The 21,762-nt window shown below is 37.8% G+C and overlaps 1 protein-coding gene across 1 annotated transcript; it reads left to right on the forward strand.

Annotated features, from left to right (window-relative positions):
* The first annotated feature begins 4,594 nt into the window (after positions 1 to 4,594).
* On the forward strand, positions 4,595 to 7,684 carry LOC132624833 (patatin-like protein 2). The gene is made up of 6 exons (XM_060339558.1): positions 4,595 to 4,838; positions 5,284 to 5,465; positions 5,557 to 5,740; positions 6,021 to 6,182; positions 6,266 to 6,568; positions 7,171 to 7,684. Exons 1-6 carry the CDS (start codon positions 4,659 to 4,661, stop codon positions 7,459 to 7,461), a joined length of 1,302 nt encoding a protein of 433 aa, XP_060195541.1. The 5' UTR covers positions 4,595 to 4,658; the 3' UTR covers positions 7,462 to 7,684.
* The last annotated feature ends 14,078 nt before the right edge of the window (positions 7,685 to 21,762 follow it).

The raw sequence follows: 21,762 nt of genomic DNA on the forward strand, positions 1-21,762 counted from the left end.
GCATTGCTTCTTCATAACATTCCGGCTCCCCTCTATCAGTGAGTAGAATGTAGTTGAGGGATGAAGAGTACCTGTGAAGCGGCTTCCTGATCCTGGATGATCTACGCAGCTCTGTGATTGGCGTCTGTTCATTTGTTTCAGAATCAGCACTTTCATCAGCACCTTCTCGGATTGTTTGTTCCTCTGCCTCGGTTGTACCTGGCTGCGGCTCAGGTGCCAGAAAGTCCCTCAAATCGACTATTTCCGATTCCTTGTCCTGACATTCTGAATTCTTTTGCAGCTTGTCTTTGTACAGTACCTCTTCGTTAAAGACAACATTCCTGCTTCGGATGATCTTCCGATTTTGTTCATCCCAAAATCGGTACCCAAGCTCGGTGTCACCATAGCCAATAAAGTAACACCTCTTTGATTTTGGATCAAGCTTGCTTCTAGCCGTATCATCATTATGAACATATGATAAGCAACCGAACACTTTCAGAAATGAAAGATTTACCTTCTTGCCACTCCAGACTTCTTCTGGAATTCTGAAATCCAAGGGAACTGACGGTCCTCGGTTAATTAAGAAGGCCGCGGTATTGACTGCATCTGCCCAGAATGTCTTGGGCAGTCCAGAGTGTATTCTCATACTCCGAGCACGCTCGTTCAACGTTCGGTTCATTCTTTCGGCTACTCCATTCTGTTGCGGCGTTCCAGGAATAGTCTTCATCATCTTGATCCCATTATCGGCACAGTACCGTTTGAAATCACCATCAGTGTATTCTCCGCCGTTGTCGGACCTCAAACACTTCAACTTGAGGTTTGTTTCATTCTCGACCATGGCTTTCCATCTTTTGAATACACTAAACACATCGGATTTATTTTTCATAAAATAAACCCATACCTTCCTGGTTGAATCATCAATGAAGGTCACGTAGTAGTGTGATCCTCCAAGGGAGGGTACAGTGGTAGGTCCCCACACGTCTGTGTGTACCAATTCCAGCTTTTCGACCTTCAACTCTCTGCCTGCACTTGAGAAGCTTACTCGCTTTTGTTTTCCAAGAATGCAGCTCTCACACGTATGAAGGTCCACCGTCTTCAGCTCCGGAATTAAGCCATTTGTCACCAACAGCTTCATCCCCTTCTGGCTGATATGCCCAAGCCGACAATGCCACAAATCTGTCTTCTTTGTGTTGTCAACCACAGCAACCATATCACGACAGCTATCCGTCATGTAGAGAGTGCCAATCTTCTTTCCTCGGCCAACTACCATAGCACCTTTCGCCACCTTCCAAGACCCATTACCAAAGTTGAGATCATATCCCTCATCATCAAGCTGACCTACTGAAATCAGGTTTCGCATCAGCTTTGGAACATGTCTAACTTTTGTAATCTTCCACGAGGATCCATTTGACATCTTCAAATTAATGTCTCCCGTGCCAACAACGTCTAGCGGCTCTCCATCGGCTAAATAAACTTTGCTGAGATTCCCAGCCACGTAGTTTGTCATTATATCATGATGTGGGGTGGTATGAAAGGACGCTCCTGAGTCAAGCACCCAAGAGTCTATCGGGCTGTCAATCGATAGCAACAACGCATCGCCAATGTCTTCCGTAGCAGCGTTGATTCCAGCCCCCTTGTTGTCCTCCTTCTTTGGCGCCCTGCAGTTCTTCTTGAAGTGACCTGGTTTTCCACAGTTCCAACACTCAAATGTTCGTCCTGGTCTGGATTGACCCCTGCCATTCCTTGACTTCGATCTGCCCCTATTTCGGTTGTAGTTTCTGTCATAATTTCTGCTTCTGTTTTCAACATTAAAAGCAGAACTCGTCGATGCCTCTCCCGAATCTGTCCTGCGCACCTCCTCAGCAAGGATACGATCCCTAACATCGTTGAACATTAGTTTGTCACTGCCGACAGAATTACTAACCGCTGCTCTCATTGGCTCCCAACTATTTGGTAGGGATGCCAACAAAATTAGAGTTTGTACTTCATCATCGAAATCAATTTTTACCGATGACAATTGATTTACAATGGTATTGAATTCATTTATGTGTGCAGCAACATGAGCATTTTCCATCATCTTTAGATGAAATAGTGTCTTCATGAGAAATACCTTATTATTTGCCGAAGGTTTCTCATACATGTCAGACAATACCTTCATCATACCTGCGGTGGTCTTCTCCTTTGCCACGTTGTGAGCAACGTTCTTCGACAACGTCAGTCGAATGACTCCCTGAACTTGTCTGTCGAGGAGATCCCAATCTGCTTGCTTCATCTCCTCTGGTTTCGGACTCAGAGGTTCATGAAGCTTTCTGCCATATAAATAATCTTCAATTTGCATTCTCCAGAACGCAAAATATGTACCATCGAATTTACCGATGCCGTGCGTCGTACCATCTTCGCCTCCCATCGTTTCTAAATCACAACACAACCTGTTGCTCTGATACCAGTTGTTAGGATTTAAATCCCAAATCCGACCTTTGTAAGCAGGTTCCCAGGAAAGATTGGAGGGTCACAGCTGGACCACTTAAATACCAACCTCCTTAGACAGAACCTACTTACGCCGTGATGTAAGCGAAGAATAAATAGCACACACAAATTTATAGTGGTTCACCCTCAATGTGAGAGCTACGTCCACGTTGCTGCTGCAGATCTTATTAAAGAAGAATTATTACAAGTGTTTACAACACTCAACCTCACAACCCCAATCCCAATTACACTCAAGAATTTTACCACAGAAAATTCTCTCAAAGACTTTCTCTTACTTAGGCCTTTCACTAAGAGTATTTCTCTTAGATTTTTTTTTCTCTCTTTGGGATGTGTTGTCTTCTTCAATTTGGTGTGTTTACAAATGAACCATATGCTACCTATTTATAGGAATGAATTTTCTATGATGAGGTAAGCGCTTACATCACGACTATCATGAGGTAAGCGCTTACATCACGACTATGTGAACAAAAGAATTGACTTGTTTGGCCAATTCCACACCTAACACCTAATACTATCAAAATTTTATTAGTCTTAACTATTGATTGCTTTGTACAACTGATTTTTCTTTAAATTATTGATTGCTTTCAAAGTATTGAAAATTAGTTAAAAACAATTATAAATCTTTATAAAGATGTTTTTTTTTAAATTTTTTTTTATAAATGATAATAGTATCAATTATAGTTTGCTTACAAGTTGTTATCATGACAATTGGCAAAAATTCATGGAATCGAATCAAATGATAGTAAAGTGCACTCATGCTTTTAAAATCCTGAATACGCCTCAATATTTAACCATTCTTTTTAGGATATGGATGCAGCATGCATATTCATCTTACTACCTAGCATATCTAAAAGCATTGACTCTGGCTAGCACAGGCTTACTAGTCGCCATGGGATATACTCTAGTTATAGCCTATTCAAATTGCAAGTGGTGTATATACTAATCCTATATATATTCTAACAACTTGGTCCAACAATCTCTTCATTTCACATAGAAATACTTTTCGAATACTGGTCGAACGGTCTATGCACTTGCTTCGAATTTTTGTCTATTCTGGTACTATTCAACGCACCAAAAGATATACAGTACTGGATAAGAGATAAAGACCATAGGTGTTGTACTTAAAGAGACGGTAGCTACTGGTGCAGTCAATAGATTTATATAAATTAGTAATACTTCCGTCCCAAAAAGATTGTGTTAGTTTGACTTCGCACAAAATTTAAGAAACAAAGGGAGACTTTTGAAATGTGCGGTCCAAAACAAATCTTAGATATTTGTGTGACTGTAAATCATTTCATAAAGTTAAAATGTTTCTAACTATAGAAATGTGTCAATCTTTTTTGGACAAACTAATAAGGAAAATAAGACAATCTTTTTGGGATGAAGGGAGTATATATTAATATAAATCAAATCTTCAACCAGATATTATGTTGGTTAACTACTAGCACGGCTTTTATCTTCTTATATTGGAAGTCATGAGAACGAAATTTCAACTCCAATAAACCAGTGTTTACCAACTTGTGATTTGTTTTTAATGGTCTCAATTACGATACAATCTCTCTCTTTTTTCCTCTTTAATTTTGAGATATAATTAATATGATATTGGGCAACACGTCTATTTTTCTTGTGTAGCTACTGGGCGCTTAGCATTCATTCGTTCAGTTGACCCCCCTCACAAACAAAAGTAAAGAAATAGGGTAATTGAATTATAGTAATGAAATAACGAGAAAATCAAACATGACAAATTAGATTAATTTTTGGACACAGAGAGAGCTAAATATAAGGAGAAGCAGAATTTAACATTGCAATTTTAAGGTACACATAAGAGACAAATAAATTATTTGTCCTACTATATATATTTTCAGTTTATTGACGTAAAGCCCCACTAGGTCACCAGGATTTCATATAGCCGGTTCAAAAGTATGACTACAGTAATATTGCATTTAAAATGGCAATTGGATACAACGGTTCAAAGGTATGACTACAGTAAAATATAAAAAGACTTTGTCAACAGCCCAATAAGGCCATCTAAAATGTGTTAGCCGCCATTGTCATTATGTCATGACTAAAAGTGTAAAACGAAATTTAAGTGTATAAATAAAGCATTCACCTAAACTGGTATCTCCAAGCCATTAATTAAGTTGCTATTCTCTATATCTACTCTCTCAAATATCATAGAACATTTTCTGAATATGGGTAGAACTTTTGTAGCTGTACTAATTTTATTAGTGACACTTCATGTCTTACAATTTCCCATTGCTTCTTCTGCTGCTACAAAAGGAAAGGTAGTAACAGTTTTAAGCATAGATGGAGGTGGCATCAGAGGCCTTATTCCTGGCACCCTTCTTGCTTTTCTAGAATCCAAGCTCCAGGTACTTATTAACCACCTTATTTATGACGGACATTCACATCTAACGCCATTATAAATATAAGATTTCTGACGGAAAATTCGTGGGAAACGATTCTGATGGAATTCGTTAGAATTTCATGTTTATTTGGTAGTAATTATCCCATTGTTTTTGGAGCGAAGATATGTATGTGTATAAAATCACTAAAATTGCAACAAATATTAAGTTATGAATCTATAATTGCAAAAGTACAATGGGTTTACTAGTGAGAACATAAAGGTTAAACCGATCAAATTTATATCTTGAATCATTCTCTGGTTTGGAATTAAAAAAGTGAGTTAAAATATGTATATCTAACTCAATCTATATTTTTCTTGTGCACATTTATATATAATTCGACCACAAAGCACTAAGTTCAACTTTGAAAATTTTGGCCTATAATGATCCTCAACTTGTCTGGCTATTCTAGGAACTTGATGGACCAAATGTAAGAATTGCAGACTATTTCGATGTGGTAGCTGGAACAAGCACAGGTGGACTAATAACCACCATGCTCACAGCTCCAAACAAGGATAATCGCCCATTATATGCAGCAAAAAATATTACCAATTTCTACATGGATCATGGCCCTAAAATCTTTCCTGAGAGCAGGTTACAACAATTGACAATTAATCTAATGTCTTTTTTTTTTAGTTCGCTGAACACCATAATGATGACAAATTATGTTTATATGTAAATGCAGCCGCAGCGGCTTTCTGAAGAGGATCACAAATTTATTTGGGGGGCCAAAGTATGACGGAAAATATTTGAGAACATTGCTCAAGTCAATATTAGGCAATCTTACTATGAAGCAAACGTTGACTCAAACAGTCATCCCAGCTTTTGATATCAAACGCCTTCAACCAATCGTCTTCACAACTACTGATGTACACTCCTCTTCACCTAAATAAATTTCACTATATTTACAGCTTTATGTACATGCATCATAGCTTGTTTAGCCTTATTCATATTAGATGTCAAAAATTGTTTATGCTGCTAATACAATTAATCGATTATAACATATTACAATATTACTCAATTTTTCAATTTATTGTACCAGATATTATGTATTGTTCTATGGCAATTTCACATGATAGTGCAGAAAACTTACATATTGTCGTTGTGCAAAACTTAAACACGTGGATATTTATATACTACGTTGTACAGGCCAAAACACATGTCTCTAAGGATGCTCTACTATCGGACATCGGCCTTAGTACCTCTGCAGCACCCACCTATTTCCCTGTACATTATTTTGAAACCAAGGATGCTCAAGGGAAAACACGTTCATTTGATCTTATTGATGGAGGTGTAGCTGCAAATAATCCAGTGAGTAACCATATTTAGAAAAATTCTTAGTCAAAATTCTAGACATTGACAATTGACCAAATTTGATCAATATATATTTGCAGACTCTAATGGCAATTACTCATATTTCGAGAGACATCATGTTGGGAAAATTGCAATACGAGGGCGTGAAACCAATGGATTGCAAGAAAATGTTGGTTCTGTCATTGGGCACAGGTATAGGAAAGGAGGAAAAAAAGTATAGTGCTGCAGTGGCTTCAACATGGGGTGTACTTGGTTGGTTGTACAACAATGGTGCAAGTCCATTGTTAGATGTTTATGGTGATGCAAGTTCTGATATTGTGGATGTACACCTTTCAATTATGTTCCAGTCCCTTCAAAGCGAACTGAACTATCTTCGAATTCAGGTACCAAAATTAAAACCCTTTTTTTTTTTGGAATTGACCAATCAACTTGATACTCACATCTTTATGGGTCCCTCGACCCGTATACTCTTTCTTCATATTAACTTTATACATTTTATGATGTTGTCTGATTGTGACTAAATTTTATATTTTATTACATTAATTGAATTGAATAAACTTTTTTTTTAATGAACTTAAAAAAAAAATTGAATTTACACATCGTAACATTAGAATCACTAAACTTTACCCACTTCAACCGTACTAAAATCACAAAATTATCTTGTCACATTAGATTGACTAGAGTTTGTCCACTATATATAACAATAAAGTCACAAACTTTACCCGCTATAATGACAAAACATATCCATTTAAGGTAATTTAACTACAGTGTTATAGTAGGTAAAAGTTTTGTGAAGTTACGGTCAATAATGGGTAAAGTTCGCTCACACCAAAGTAGTGATAAATAGTTTTGCGACTTTAATATCATTGCGTAAAATTAAATTATTTTAATGCCGTAAAAACAAGTAAAATTTTACCATCATAGTAAGTAAACAAGTAAAACATATATACTTCATGTTGACTTTTTTTATTTTTTATTTGTGCAGGATGATAGTTTGGCCGGGGAGACTGCATCTATGGATGTTGCAACCACAAAGAACATGCAGGCACTTGTGCAAATTGGTAATGATCTATTGAAGAAGCCTGTCTCAAGGGTTAACTTAGACACTGGTCGCTATGAAGAAGTTACTAGGGAAGGGACTAATGAGGAAGCTCTTATTCGCTTTGCTAAATTGCTTTCAGACCAAAGAAAACTTCGACAACCAGTTGAGGAGTTTGCTTCCACTAGAAAAATACTCCAAGAATTTGTCAATAAGAGAAAACTCTCTTACAATTAGTATTTCCTTTTAATTTGAATTTTAATAGTTTGAAGATGATCTTTTAAATGTAAAACCGGAACGAATCTACAAAAAGAAATACTACAAAATTCTCCGAGTTGGGTAAAGCTAGACGTGGCAGCTTTCTTATCATGTAAACTGTATTCCAAAAGGCAAAGACTGGTGATATATGACATCTTTGGCAATTGGTAATTGTTATATATATAAAATGCTCATTCCTTAATTTATAGCGTTTAACTGTTATAAATAATAATCTTAAATATTTGCGTGTTTAGGTTCAGATGTCTTCGTGTATGACTTTGTTACTTTCTAGATGATATAACTTATCCAAAAAATTCTAGGATTGTCCTTGAAGACTTTATAAATATTGTCTATATAATGTTATTTTATAGAAGTGGAGTTTCAATATATAATGAAGGGAGTTTATTGTTTGTTCTCTCTTCAATTTTCTTTGTGCCATATGAGATTATGATGAGTTCATCTTATAGTCCAATGTTAATAACTAGCGCAAACACATGTTAAGGTTCAAAATTAGAAAAACATAATTATCCCTTTTATCCTATACTTAAATAAAGGTAAAGGTCCTCTCTTCTAGTAATATATGTCTCATTCAGAAACTCATATATGATATATGAATCTCTAGAGTCCTTAATGAAAAATAGAGATTATTCGGTCTACTTATTTTCAAGATAATCATAATTTCATAGTACTTTCTTTGTATATCCCTGATATTACGGGATTGCTCCATTCCGGGAAATTTTGCACATGCAGACTGTTTGCACAAAGTTATTTAAGGCACAGTCAATTTTCTAAAAAGCTTTGTGTTTTCAGCAAAATCATAAATATCTCCAATCACTTAAGCATCATATTATTGGTAAAGTAATCGTACTAAAAAATAGTAAGGTAAATTTTACTCGCGTAGTAATACACCAAATTGATTTTAAATACATGTGTATTCAATACACGCTTATCAATAAATCATGATTAAATAATTGTATGTGTTCTTTACATCAATTTATTAATAAAATATCCTTATGACTAACAAATGAATGAGTGAGATCGAGTGGGACTTAAAATTAATTATGTCGAACCGTCCGTAAGCCTGTTAACCGTTTTGACCGGAACCGGACCGGTAATCGGTTATAAAACTGGCCGGTTTCCGGTCTAAAAACCGGAACCAGCCACCGGTTCCGGTTTACCGATTTTAAACTGGAAATCGGAATCGGACCGGTCCAAAACGTTAGAAAACCCCTTTTTTCATTTTTTGTATAGTATATATATTATAGTATTTATTAGTATATTGTAGGTATATTTACATATGTTATATAAGTTTATAAGTAAAGTTTATATATTTACTGACTAACAACATATACGTATATATATATATATATATATATATACAACAACAACCCAGTGAAATCTCACAACGTGGGGTCTGGAGAGGGTAGAGTGTACGCAGACCTTACTCCTACCAAGGTAGGACGGCTGTTTCCGAAAGACCCTCGGCTCAATAAAAAAAAACATAAAAAGAGGTCAGATAAGGCTAAGAGATTCAAAGCGATATGGAAATAAAATAACGCAAGCGACACATATAACATAGGATAATCAAAGCACAGGAAATAACAGATAATAGCAGAAATCAGAGCACAAGAAATTATACTGCGATAATGCAACTACTAATAAGAAAGGATAACGAGACTATCTACTAGCCTTCTACCCTAATCTGGGTCCTCCAAACCCTCCTATCTAAGGTCATGTCCTCGGTAAGCTGTAACTGCACCATGTCGTGTCTAATTACCTCTCCCCAATACTTCTTCGGCCTACCCGTACCTCGTCTGAAACCATCCATGGACAACCTCTCACACCTCCGCACCGGGGCATCTGTGTCTCTCATCTTCACATGCCCAAACCATCTCAATTTCGCTTCTCGCATCTTGTCTTCCACCGAGGCCACTCTCACCTTGTCCCGAATATCCTCATTCCTAATCCCGTCACTCCTGGTGTGGCCACACATCCATCTCAACATTCTCATCTCGACAACTTTCATCTTTTGAACGTGAGATATCTTAACGGGCCAACACTCCGCCCCATACAACATAGTAGGTCTAACCACCACTTTATAGAACTTGCCCTTAAGTTGTGGTGGCACCTTCTTGTCACCTAGCACTTCGGAAGCAAGCCTCCATTTCATCCACCCTGCCCCAATACGATGTGTGACATCATCGTCAATCTCCCCGCTGCCTTGCATAATAGACTCAAGATACTTGAAACTACTTTTCTTCTGGATGGCCTGGGTACCAAGCTTCACTTCCAAGCCAGCCTCCTGAGGTGCTTCACTGAACTTACACTCTAAGTACTCTGTCTTAGTCCTACTCAGCTTAAACCCTTTAGACTCCAGAGTATGTCTCCAACCCTCCAGCTTAGCGTTAACTCTACTACGAGTCTCGTCGATCAGGACTATGTCATTCGCGAAAAGCATACACCATGGCACCTCACCTTGAATTTGCTGCGTAAATCCACCCATCACCAAGGCAAATAAAAACGGACTAAGAGCTGATCCTTGATGCAACCCTATCACAACTGGAAAGTGCTCTGAGTCTTCTCCTACTGTCCTTACCCTGGTTTTGGCTCCCTCATACATGTCCTTGATCACCCTAATGTACGCCACAGGTACACCTTTAGCCTCCAAGCATCTCCATAGGATCTCTCTTGGAACTTTATCGTAAGACTCTTCTAGGTCGATGAATACCATGTGTAATTCCTTCTTCCTCTCCCTATACTGTTCCACCAGTCTCCTCACAAGATGGATGGCTTCTGTAGTTGAGCGTCCCGGCATGAATCCGAACTGGTTCTCTGAAATAGACACGCCTCTCCTTACCCTCATCTCCACCACCCTTTCCCACACTTTCATAGTATGGCTTAGCAGCTTGATACCTCTATAGTTGTTGCAACTCTGGATATCTCCCTTGTTCTTGTATAGAGGGATCATTACACTCGACCTCTATTCTTCGGGAATCATTGCCGTCTTAAAGATGACATTAAACAACCTAGTCAGCCACTCCAAACCTGCCGGGCCTGCGCTCTTCCAAAATTCCCCAGGAATCTCGTCAGGTTCGGTCGCTCTTCCCCTGCGCATCCTACGAACAGCACCCTTAACCTCCTCAACCTTAATACTCCTGCAATACCCAAAATCGTGACGCCTTCCTGTATGTTCTAAATCTCCCAACACAATGTTTATGTCCCCTTCTTCATTCAAGAGTTTGTAGAAGTATGACTGTCATCTTGGTCTAATGAGAGTCTCCTCTACCAATACTTTGCCATACTCGTCCTTGATGCACTTCACTTGATCCACATCACGTGACTTTCTCTCCCTCGCCTTGGCTAGCCTAAACAATTTCCGATCCCCTCCTTTCTCTTCTAGTTCAGCATAAAGGCGTTCAAAAGCTGCCATTTTTGCCGTCGAAACCGCCAATTTCGCCTCCTTCCTCGCCATCTTATAAAGTTCCATATTCGTCCACTTCTTCACCTCATCCTTGCTTTCTATCAACTTCGCATACGCCACCTTCTTTGCTTCCACCTTCCCTTTCTCCATTCCACCACCAGTCCTCTCGATGCTGACCACGACTACCTGTCGAGACCCCCAACACTTCCCTTGCTACCACCCTAATGCAACTAGTCGTCCTATCCTACATACTGGTCGCATCCCCACTACTATCCCAGGCCTCCATATCCTTCAATTTCTCTCCCATCTCCAGGGCACTAGTCGTGGTCAAACTCCCCCATCTGATCCTAGGTCGGTCATCCACGACCCTCTTCTTCCTCGTCATCTTGATCCCTAAATCCATCACCAAGAGCTTATGTCGGGTTGTAAGATAGTCGCTCGGAATGACCTTACAGTCTTTGCACAGACCTTTATCATCCTTCTTAAGGAGTAAAAAGTCTATTTGAGTCTTAGCCACCGAACTACGGAAGGTTACCAAGTGCTCCTCCTTCTTTGGGAAACTCGAATTGGCTATCACCAACCCAAAAGCTCTTGCAAAATCCAAAAGTGAGACTCCTCCTCCATTCCTGTCCCCAAAGACAAAGCCTCCATGCACATCATCATAACCTCCCGAAATAGGCCCGATGTGCCCATTGAAATCACCTCCCACGAATAGCTTCTCAGTAGGCGGTATGCCTCCCACTAACTCGTCCAAATCCTCCCAAAAGCGCCTCTTCTCCTCCTCGCCTAAGCCCGTTTGCGGCTCATATGCACTAATAATGTTCAAAGTGAGCCCCTCAACGACCAACTTAATCGACATCATCCTATCAGTGGCTCTCCTAACCTCTACCACCTGATTCCTTAATTCACTATCTACTAAAATTGCCCACCCCATTTCTATACTTTGACCTACCAGAGAACCACAACTTATACCCATCTACCTCCTTAGCTTTAGGACCTACTCATTTGGTCTCTTGGACATAAGCTATATTAATCTTCCTCTTCTTAAGAATCTTAACTAGCTCTATGGACTTCCCCGTTAACGTCCCAATGTTCCAAGAACCTACTCTCAACCTAGACGCTCTTTTAACCCACTTACCCCTCCTAACCCTCGCCCCCGTCCCCGAACGAGAACATGACCCTAGTCTACCATCACTAACCAAAGCCACGAAAATGAGTATGAACTAATAAATTATTCAAAGGTCTAAAGTCAGCAAAATGTAACTACAAGTGTATGGACAAATAATGGATATGGCAACCGGAGGTACCAACTCCAGTTGAACTGAACCTGGTCGCCGCCGGAAAACACTGTTCAACGTCCGATTACTGTTCACTGTCGAATTACTGTTCACTGTTGAGTTACTGTTCACTGTCGGAAAAATGTTCACAAAGACCTGAAAGGGAGAAGAGAAGAAGGGGGGGGGGGGGGGGGGGGGGGGGGAAGAAAAAAAAAAGAACAAGAAAAGAAAAAAGAAAAAAAAAGGAGAGAGAAAGAGAGGGCTGTCCGGAAAAAGTCATCGGCGATGGCGCAGCGGTGTTCTGGCAGAGCCAGAAGCAGATAAAAAAAGGGGAAAAAAGGAGAAGAGAAGAAGAAAAGGGAAGAGAGAAGAAAAGTATATATATATATATATTAAGTTATATGCTTAATTTATACTACATATACCTAAAATATACTAAGAATATACTTATATATATCAATATACTTAGGCTATATAACTTATATATATATATATATATATATATATATATATATATATATATATATATATATATATATATATATATATATATATGTTTGAGTTATATGTATACTATATATACTTATATATGTTTAAGTTATATGTATTATAACTTAAGTTATTTATAGCTTAAGTTTTTTCTAAGTTTATAAATTCCTATTTTATAAATTAAGTATATTTATTTTATAAGTATATTCTTAGTATATTTTAGTTATTTTTCAAGTATATAACTTTCTAGTTTTTAATTTAAGTAGATGTATATTATAAGTATATTTTAGGTATATTACTAACTTAATATAAGTAAAAATATGAACACAAGTAAATAGAAGAAAGCTGAATGAGCCATATATTTATTTATTCATGGATAACATTTATTTGCAAATTGTAGTTTTTTTTAACTTGCAAATAATACATGAGTCGCAAAGAAATAGTAGAATAATAAAATAAAAAAGTGTCAATTATTTGGCTAATATCCGCCATATCATATTCGGTCATGGAGATATCTTCAAAGTCTTCCATTTGGTCCACTCCACTTGCTGTCAAATCTTCAATCTCTTCCTTTTCGCCTTGCACCGCTTCTAAGTTTTGGTTGCATCGCTCCGATCTAATCCAATCGCAAATGCACACTAGTACTTGCAAGCTAAATCCAGATAATGAGTGTCTATGGTCTTCAATTTGTTATCTTCCTTGGCTAAATGCACTCTCCGAAGCCACGGTTGATATTTGAACCGTAAGGATATCTCGAGCCATTCTTGAAAGTATCGGATGACTCGCCTTGTATTTCTTCCACCATGCTAAGACGTCCAAATCATCTAGTTCCTTGATATCCACATTTTGCTGCATCAAACAAAGGTGATATTCATCAAAGTTTGCATTATAAGAAGGAGTTGGATGTGAATGTAAAACTTTTAAATGCGACAAACCCGACAAGCCCTTTTTTCTACTTTGAGAAGTAGTAGGGTGTGGAGTAACGGGTGTAGCATTTTCTTCCAAATTAGAATAATGACTAAAAACTTTTCTAAACTCGGCATCAATAGCGAGCTCGGCTTCAGTTAAAGATGGTTCAACTTCCTCTTCAACTTCTAAAAAGGTATAAATTTGATTAACCAATGCTCTAGTATAAGACATTTTTAAACAAGGATTTAAAAGAGAACCTAATATAAATAAAGTTGGGATGGAAAAAAAATACTTCTTAAATTTTGCTGTCATATTAAAAATAGCCGCTTGATAACCGGATTTATTTTTATACTCTTATAAAACTCTAGCTATTTCCGCTAAGTAGGCTAAAATTCCGGTTACCGTGGGATAGAATTGTCTAGAAAAAGCAATAGTTGCATTATAAATTTTTTGTAAAAGTTCAACACATTCCTTAACATCTTCCCAATCGATAATATTTAACCAATCATCACTATTCGTATTAAAATGGTTGTGAACTTGTTGTATGGGAATCCCATAATTATATGCTTGTTGTAACATAATGTAAGTGTAGTTCCACCTAGTGTCAACTTCTACTTGAATTTTCCTAGGTCTAAGGCCATTTTCCACACAAAAATTCTTAAAATCTCTCAGTTTTTCTCTATTAGCATTACAAAAAAGAAACGCAACCACATTTCTAATTTTTTGAATAGAATCTTCAAAACACTCAAGACCATCTTTAACAATCAAGTTTAAAATGTGACAACTACATCTCACATGGAAAATATTTTTTAGCGGAGGGTTTAATTCCCTTTTTAAAAGACCAATCGCCTTTGTATTATTAGAAGTATTATCTAAAGCAATACAAAGTGTTTTTCTATAAATGTTAAAAAATCTCATAATAGTAGACATTGAATTCGCTAAAAATTTTCCATCGTGACGACCTTTCCCTTCATCATATAAAAAAGCTATAATTCTTTTTTGCATCACCCAATTATCATCAACCCAATGAAATGTAATAGCAAAAAAATCTAACTTGTTAAGACTAAGACCCAAATCGGCGGTAAGAGAAACACTACAATTTAAATAATTAAATACATGACGCAAATAAAATCTATATTTTTTATACAAATCTATAACATCCGCTCTACAAGTGCTTCTAGGAATATCCTCAAATAATGGATTATAACAACGTTGAATATAAGTAACAAACCCCAAACCCGAAGGAAAGAAAAATGGTAGAGCATCAAAAGCAACCATTTTAGCTATTTCTACACGTTTTTTTTTTTTCTTGTCATAGGCAAAAATTTTACCGGTTCGTGGGTCTATCGTCATTTGAATACCCCTCACATTTGAACCCATTTTCTCTCCCCAAACATCTATATGTTTAGCTTTCATATGATTATTTAGTGTTCCCGTTCCACCATCCTTATTAGTTTGTTGCCTAAAAGCAAATACTTGTCCACATATGGTACATTTAGCTGTTTGGCATTCCTTATTCTTAGTCATAAATTTCTAAACTTTAGCGATTGGCTTACGAGTTCTTGGCGGTTTGTCTTGTGTATGTGATTGTGCAGGACCTGTATCTCCTATGGGATTTTCGGGGGCTTGTGTTTCATCATCATCAATTTCATTAAAAGTGTCGGCATAGTGTTGTTGCATTACCTCATGATCTAAAAGTGGATTATTTCCACCAACATCAATACCTAAATTAGGTGTTTCGTTCACAAATGTTTCCTCATTAAACCCACCCTTAACAATACCACTACTACCGGCACCACGTCTAAATCTCTTCGTCATTATTGAATAGAATTAATATAAATCACACTAAAATAAATCACAAGAAAATAAATTGCAACAAATTAAATTGCTAGAATTAAATTGCGTAAATTAAATAGCGAAAAATAAAGATAGATTTGGAACCAAGGTACCAAATTGCCGGACTAATTTCCAACAAAGTGAAGGCGGCTAGAGTTGCAAATCCACCAAAGCTACTTCGGATTGTTGCAAAATCACCAACTCCACCAACAATATTATAATTCAAAATTAATAATTTAAACTAGAATAAAACTTTATAATATTTAATTGAGAGAAATTTAAAGTGGCTAATTGTTGCAAAGTAGCTATAATTGAGAGAAATTGAGAGAAAGAGAAGAGTGAATTGGTGTGGATTAAAATTGGAAATGAAGAGGGATTTATATAGGGGTGGGGGATGGGTTAAAGTGTAAAAACAAAGTTTTTTTTTTTGGGGGGGGGGGGGGGGGGGGTTGGGGGACCAAAAGGGGCGTTTGGAGCCGTTGGCAACAACCATTTTTGCAAAATGGATCATTGCCCAACGGTCCAGCCCACACAATTAACGGCTACATTTTAATTTTAATTTTATTTTGACCGGTTTAACCGGTTCCTGTCCCAAAAAATCAAAACTGGACCGGTAGGTTTTAAACGGTTAACTGTAACCGGTAAACCGGTTCCATCAGTTCCTGTTCCGATTTTACTGGTCCGGTTACCGGTTTGAACCGGTAAAACCGGACCGGTTGCCAGGCTTAACCGTCTGTGTGGAAGGAATATTATGCTCTATGTCTACTTGGAGAAAATATTTACACATTTACATCACTTAGCTCATATTTTGAGTTTGTGATCCGCTTTAGCCTATATTTGTGTATAAACACCTTTTATACACTATTAATACATTTTTATAAAAACTTGATAAATTATGTATTTTCTCTCAGATACTATGTTATATAATATATTATAATATTGTACTCCCTCTGTTTCAATTTATGTGAACCCATTTGACTGAAAACGACATTTAAGAAAGAGTGAAGACTTTTGAAACTTGTGGTTCAAAATAAATCTTGAATATTTGTGTGGCTGTAAATCATTTCATAAAGTGAATTTGTTTTCAAATTAGGAAAGAGGTCATTCATTTTGACATGGATTAAAAAAAAATAGATTCACATAAATTGAGACAAAGGGAGTATAATATTATATATCGGTCTATGTGGCATAATATTTTATGTTGGGCTGTATGTTTTTGAAAATTTCCCTTGTCTATACAGAACCACTGAGTCGGCCCATCCTAATTGGACCCGCCCCTATAACCTGTAGGAGCGAATAGGTGAGCCAAGGCTAATTATAAGACACATTCAATGTATAAGGAATATTTTTGATCTTTTGCCAGTCTAAATTTTAAGGAATGAGCTTGCATCTTAGTTGCAGAGGCGGGGAATTTCTTCCCATCAGATCCCAGATGATACATCGATGATATAGCCTACGTACATACACCAGGGCAAAATTCGTAGACACTAAGTGGACGTATTAAAAGATGACATGTGGCGATGGTGACAAGTCAAATTCGAGTCAGCAAACGAGCGGTTCTAGAAAATCATATGAAGCTCCGGATAAGTAATTTGGTTACCCGCTTCCGGAGGCAGAAACTACAAGAGGCCCGGAGAAGTATGCCAACTCACCGGTCAAACGTCATTTAAGGTGTGACTGTTAAAGAAACGTTACAAAAGACCTCAAGTTTCCTCCAACCTTTATTACCTTTTATTGCAACATTAATATTGGTAATTAAGGGGGCACGATTCATGGAATTTGTACCCCATAGCTTTAGTATAAATAGAGGTACTCATTCTATTGTAAGACATCTGAAAATATATACAAGAAACACCTTGCTCTTATTTGGCTCTTAGTTCCTAATTGCTCTTGTTCAATTAAGCGAAGTTCTGATTATTCGCTTGCCCGGAGACTCTAGCTCAAAGCTTCTCTAAGGCCAGGGCTACACATCTATCTTATGCTCTACTTTCAATTGTCTTGTTAATTATTACTTGCTATTTCATAATTTTGGTTACATGGATCCTGTCATTGATCACGTCTACAAATTCAACTGTATCGATTTTCTATGTAAACAGTTTGACACCCACTGTAGGTTCAGGACAATTGTGGTATTATTGTGACCCACTTTCTTACACTAATTCTCTTTAGATCTTGTTGTTAGATTTAATTGCTGCAGATATGACAAACACTACTGATAACCGAACTCATCTCACTACCGGGAATAACGATGGAGCAACTGTCCCGAAAAACGATCTAAATCAAGGGGTTACAGGGGAAACAACACCTACTGATGAAACCCTCGAAGAAGCAATATAGATCGTGAGGGAGCAACAACAGTCAATAATGGAGGAGATGAAATTCATGAGGCAAACTATCTCAACACTTTTTGGCAATCCAAACGCCAGAGTCAGAAGGCCCGGGGGACTCCTCCGACACCAACTGTTGGAAATGATACACCCAGTGGAGACCACATGGAGGTTACAACCATTGGGAGTGAAGAACACGCATCCGGGGGCAAGTCCGTCCCAGATGATCCTTTTCGGGCACAAGTCTTACAATTTATGAAAGACATCACTGATAAGATAAACAAAAGCGCTAAGGAAGTGGAAAAGTATGCGAAGGAGATTCAAGCCAGTATGGATCAAATCCTGGGGGCTCCACGGGTCCTTGAGGGTCCGGATGCAAAAAAGTATGCTCTGTTAGCTTACAAACCAGAAGCTGCTTCGGAGTTGATCCCGAAGAGATTTAAGATGCCAGATATCCCCAAGTACGACGACACAACAAATTCATAGGAGCATATAACGGCCTATAATATGGCTGTCAAGGAAAATGACCTGAAACCGAATGAGATCGAATCGGTCTTGATCAAGAAATTCGGCGAGACATTGGCTAAAGGGGCTTTAACTTGGTATTCTCTTTTGCCTGAACACTCTATTGATTCATTTTCTATGCTCGTAGATATGTTTATTAAAGCACATGCTGGAGCCCGGAAGGTACGAACGCGAAAGGCAGACATCTTTCGCGCGAGTCGCTCCGTGACTTTATCACTCGGTTACAGAAGGAAAGGATGTTGCTGCCCGTGGTTACAGATGAATGGGCAGCTGAGGCTTTCACTATGGGTCTCAACCCGCTGAGTTCGGATGCATCATGAGAACTCAAGGAAAATTTGCTAGAGTTCCAGGTAACAATGTGGGAAGGTGTTCACAATCGGTATACGTCGAAGATTCGCGTAGAAGATGATCATGTAAATATATCGACATCTTCTACGACCCGGAATCAAGGTCAACTAAACTTTGATCAGAGGCATTCCAGACACCGGTTTGAACTATACCCGTTAGGACCACAGACTGACAGGAGGCAAGAGTGTTTCCGGAGCGAGTCGCTAGAAAACGACTTAGATGAGGAACAGTAATGTTTACGAATATTGGGGACTGTCGCAATAAGCATGGGAATCATCTGAAGATGGCTTCAAGACAGTAAAAAAAAAGTCATTGTGCCCACAAGAATCATGTCCGTTAAAGGTATCAGAGATAGCCCGAAATGGATCCAGAATAAAGAAAAAGACCGGGACTGCCAGATCAACTTCGAAAAGATAGAAGGAACCAGAATCAGGAACCGGCTAGACCCAATTAGTGTCAACCCGACCACAATTCTTTTGCAATGTATTTTTTTTTCATTTCCTGTAAACTGTCGTATATGCAAAGTTGTAAACACTTCTGTACGTTCAAGGAATGGAATGAAGCGAAACTTGCACCTTCTAAACATTCTCGTATATGTCCGAATGAAACAAAATCATTCTTAAATTTGCTCACATTTAAAAGCAAGTAAGGATTACGAATCTGAACAATTGTGCTCAAATGAACGGGAGACGTCCTCTTCATAAGCATCGAAACATAAGGGCCCTCTCTTATAAAGCCATCCAGTTAAATGACTAAAAGTCCGGATGAAAATTCATGGTCATTAACATCCCCGGCCTCCAAGGCTGCAAGGTTATAAAAGTTTCGGGTATAACTGAAAACCCTAGAGTCAGGAACTCTAAAATTCGTGTACAACTAAAAACCCAAGAGTCAAATTCAAACACTAAAAGGTTTTGGGAAAACTAAAAGCCCAAGAGTCAAAACTCAAAGATTAAAAGTTTTAGGTGAGCACTAAAAACCTGAGATTAAGCTTTCTGTGGTGGTGGTACTTTTTCAGCACTAACTGGCCGTCGATAGTAGAAGAACCAGTGGCGGAGTTATCATATAAATCCCTAAGTACTGTACTCTTTTTCCCTTGGCCCCGTTTTCGTCCCAATTAGTTTTTTCTAGCAAGGTTTTTAATGAGGCAATCGCGAGGGTGACTACATGACTTCCTGGCAAGAAGGGGAAAATCTTCCACTTCCCTGTCACATCTCAGCGAGTAACCGGAAAGTAGGGGGACTATCTGTATAGGGAAAAATTCATAGACACCAAGTGGATGTATTAAAAGATGACACATGACGATGGTGACAAGTCATATTCGAGTCAGCAAGCTAGGGGTTCCGAAAAAAATCATACGAAGCTCCGGGTAAGTAATTTGGTAACCTTCTTTCGGAGGCAGAAACTACAAGAGGCCCAGAGAAGCATGCCTACTCACCGATCAAACGTCATTTAATATGTGGCCGTTACCGAAATGTTACAGAAGACCTCAAGTTTCCTTCAGCCTTTATTACAGTTTATTACCTTTTATTGCAACATTAATATTAGTAATTAAGGGGGCACGATTCATGGAATTTGTACCCCATAGCTCTAGTATAAATAGAGGTACTCATTCGTTTGTAAGACATCTGAAAATATATACAAGAAACACCTTGCTCTTATTTTGCTCTTAGTTACTAATTACTCTTGTTCAATTAAGCGAAGTTTTGATTGTTCGCTTGCCGGAGACTCTAGCTCAAAGCTTCTCTAAGGCCCCGACTACACATCTAGCTTATGCTCTACTTTCAATTGTCTTGTTAATTATTACTTGCTATTTCATAATTTTGGTTACATTGATCCACGTGTCCTTGACCACGTTTACAAATTCAACTATACCGATTTTCCGTGTAAACAACACCCAGGAAGTTATTTGTGGATTTACTTATCTTACAGCTGAACTTTCTAATTACCAACTGTAAAAATTTTTTTTTTTCTGATTTCTCCATCCTGTACTGTATATATTAGCGCGATGCCTAAATATCCTTTTGTAACCATGCTTGAATAAGGTCTCATTTTATTTTTATTAGGATTAAGACGGTTGAATTTGAATATACATATGAATATTAAGATGTTGTAACTGTTTGTTTTCTCTAGAATGTATAAAGTTTAGCCTTATTTATAACTAATAATCTAATTCTATCACAATTATTTTTTAAAAAAAATATGGTGGTTGGTGGTGGCGGAGGATGATATATAGTGATGATTGGAGGTATTTAGTAGCTAGTGTTGTTGATGGTGGTTGACAATAGTGGTTAATGATGATGATTGAAGATGGTCGTTGATAGTGACGACTGATAGTTGTGGCGGACGATAATAGTTGTGGCGGATGATAATAGTAGCTAATGGTAGTAAAGATGATTGATAGTGATGGTTGGTGAAATATAGTGGTGGGTGGTGGTGGTGATTGTCCCTAGTGATTTGTCACCACCCAAATCCACGTGACTAACATCAGATACACTAACCGGCCCGAGAGAATCAAACTCATATAATGTACCTCGATCATATGCAGGAAAACCATAGTAATCGCGGACGCCATTTGAAAAATATTTCTTTGTTCAAATCAGGTCATGAAACATATTGAAATACAAAACTCATAACTGCTTGCTTATCTATTAAAGTCAGTTTCAACACGTGAAAATATTCTCGAGCACTAAAAGCTTATCAATATACACTCAGCTAATCTGAACAAGCTCCTTATTTCATCAATCTCACCACGTCCCTGGGTGGTAGATTACTTGTCTTTATGTTTGCACATCAAAGAAGCGAATATATTTTTCACAATATTCATAGCCAGCTTCCAAGCAAGATGGAGAATCCTTTTTCACTAAGTTGGTAATTTGTTTAAGTAAACAACAGCAATCGTGTTCTTCAATGTGCAGCACGATCTCTTTTTCTAAGGAAGAAAGATAACATTAGTCCATTAATAATACTAGTGAGTAGTGAACGTGACTGAGAGATTATTTTTTGTTTATTGACCTCATTAAAGTAGGGCAAGTCAATTTAAATCGTTTGCTTAACGATCAGGACTCATAAAATTTTAATCATGGGAAATCTTCAAGATGTGATCGAGGCAAAATAAGGAGTTACATAATTTAATGCAAGCTTCTAATCG

The sequence above is a fragment of the Lycium barbarum genome, chromosome 12, assembly GCF_019175385.1.
Source record: "Lycium barbarum isolate Lr01 chromosome 12, ASM1917538v2, whole genome shotgun sequence".
NCBI lineage: Eukaryota > Viridiplantae > Streptophyta > Magnoliopsida > Solanales > Solanaceae > Lycium > Lycium barbarum.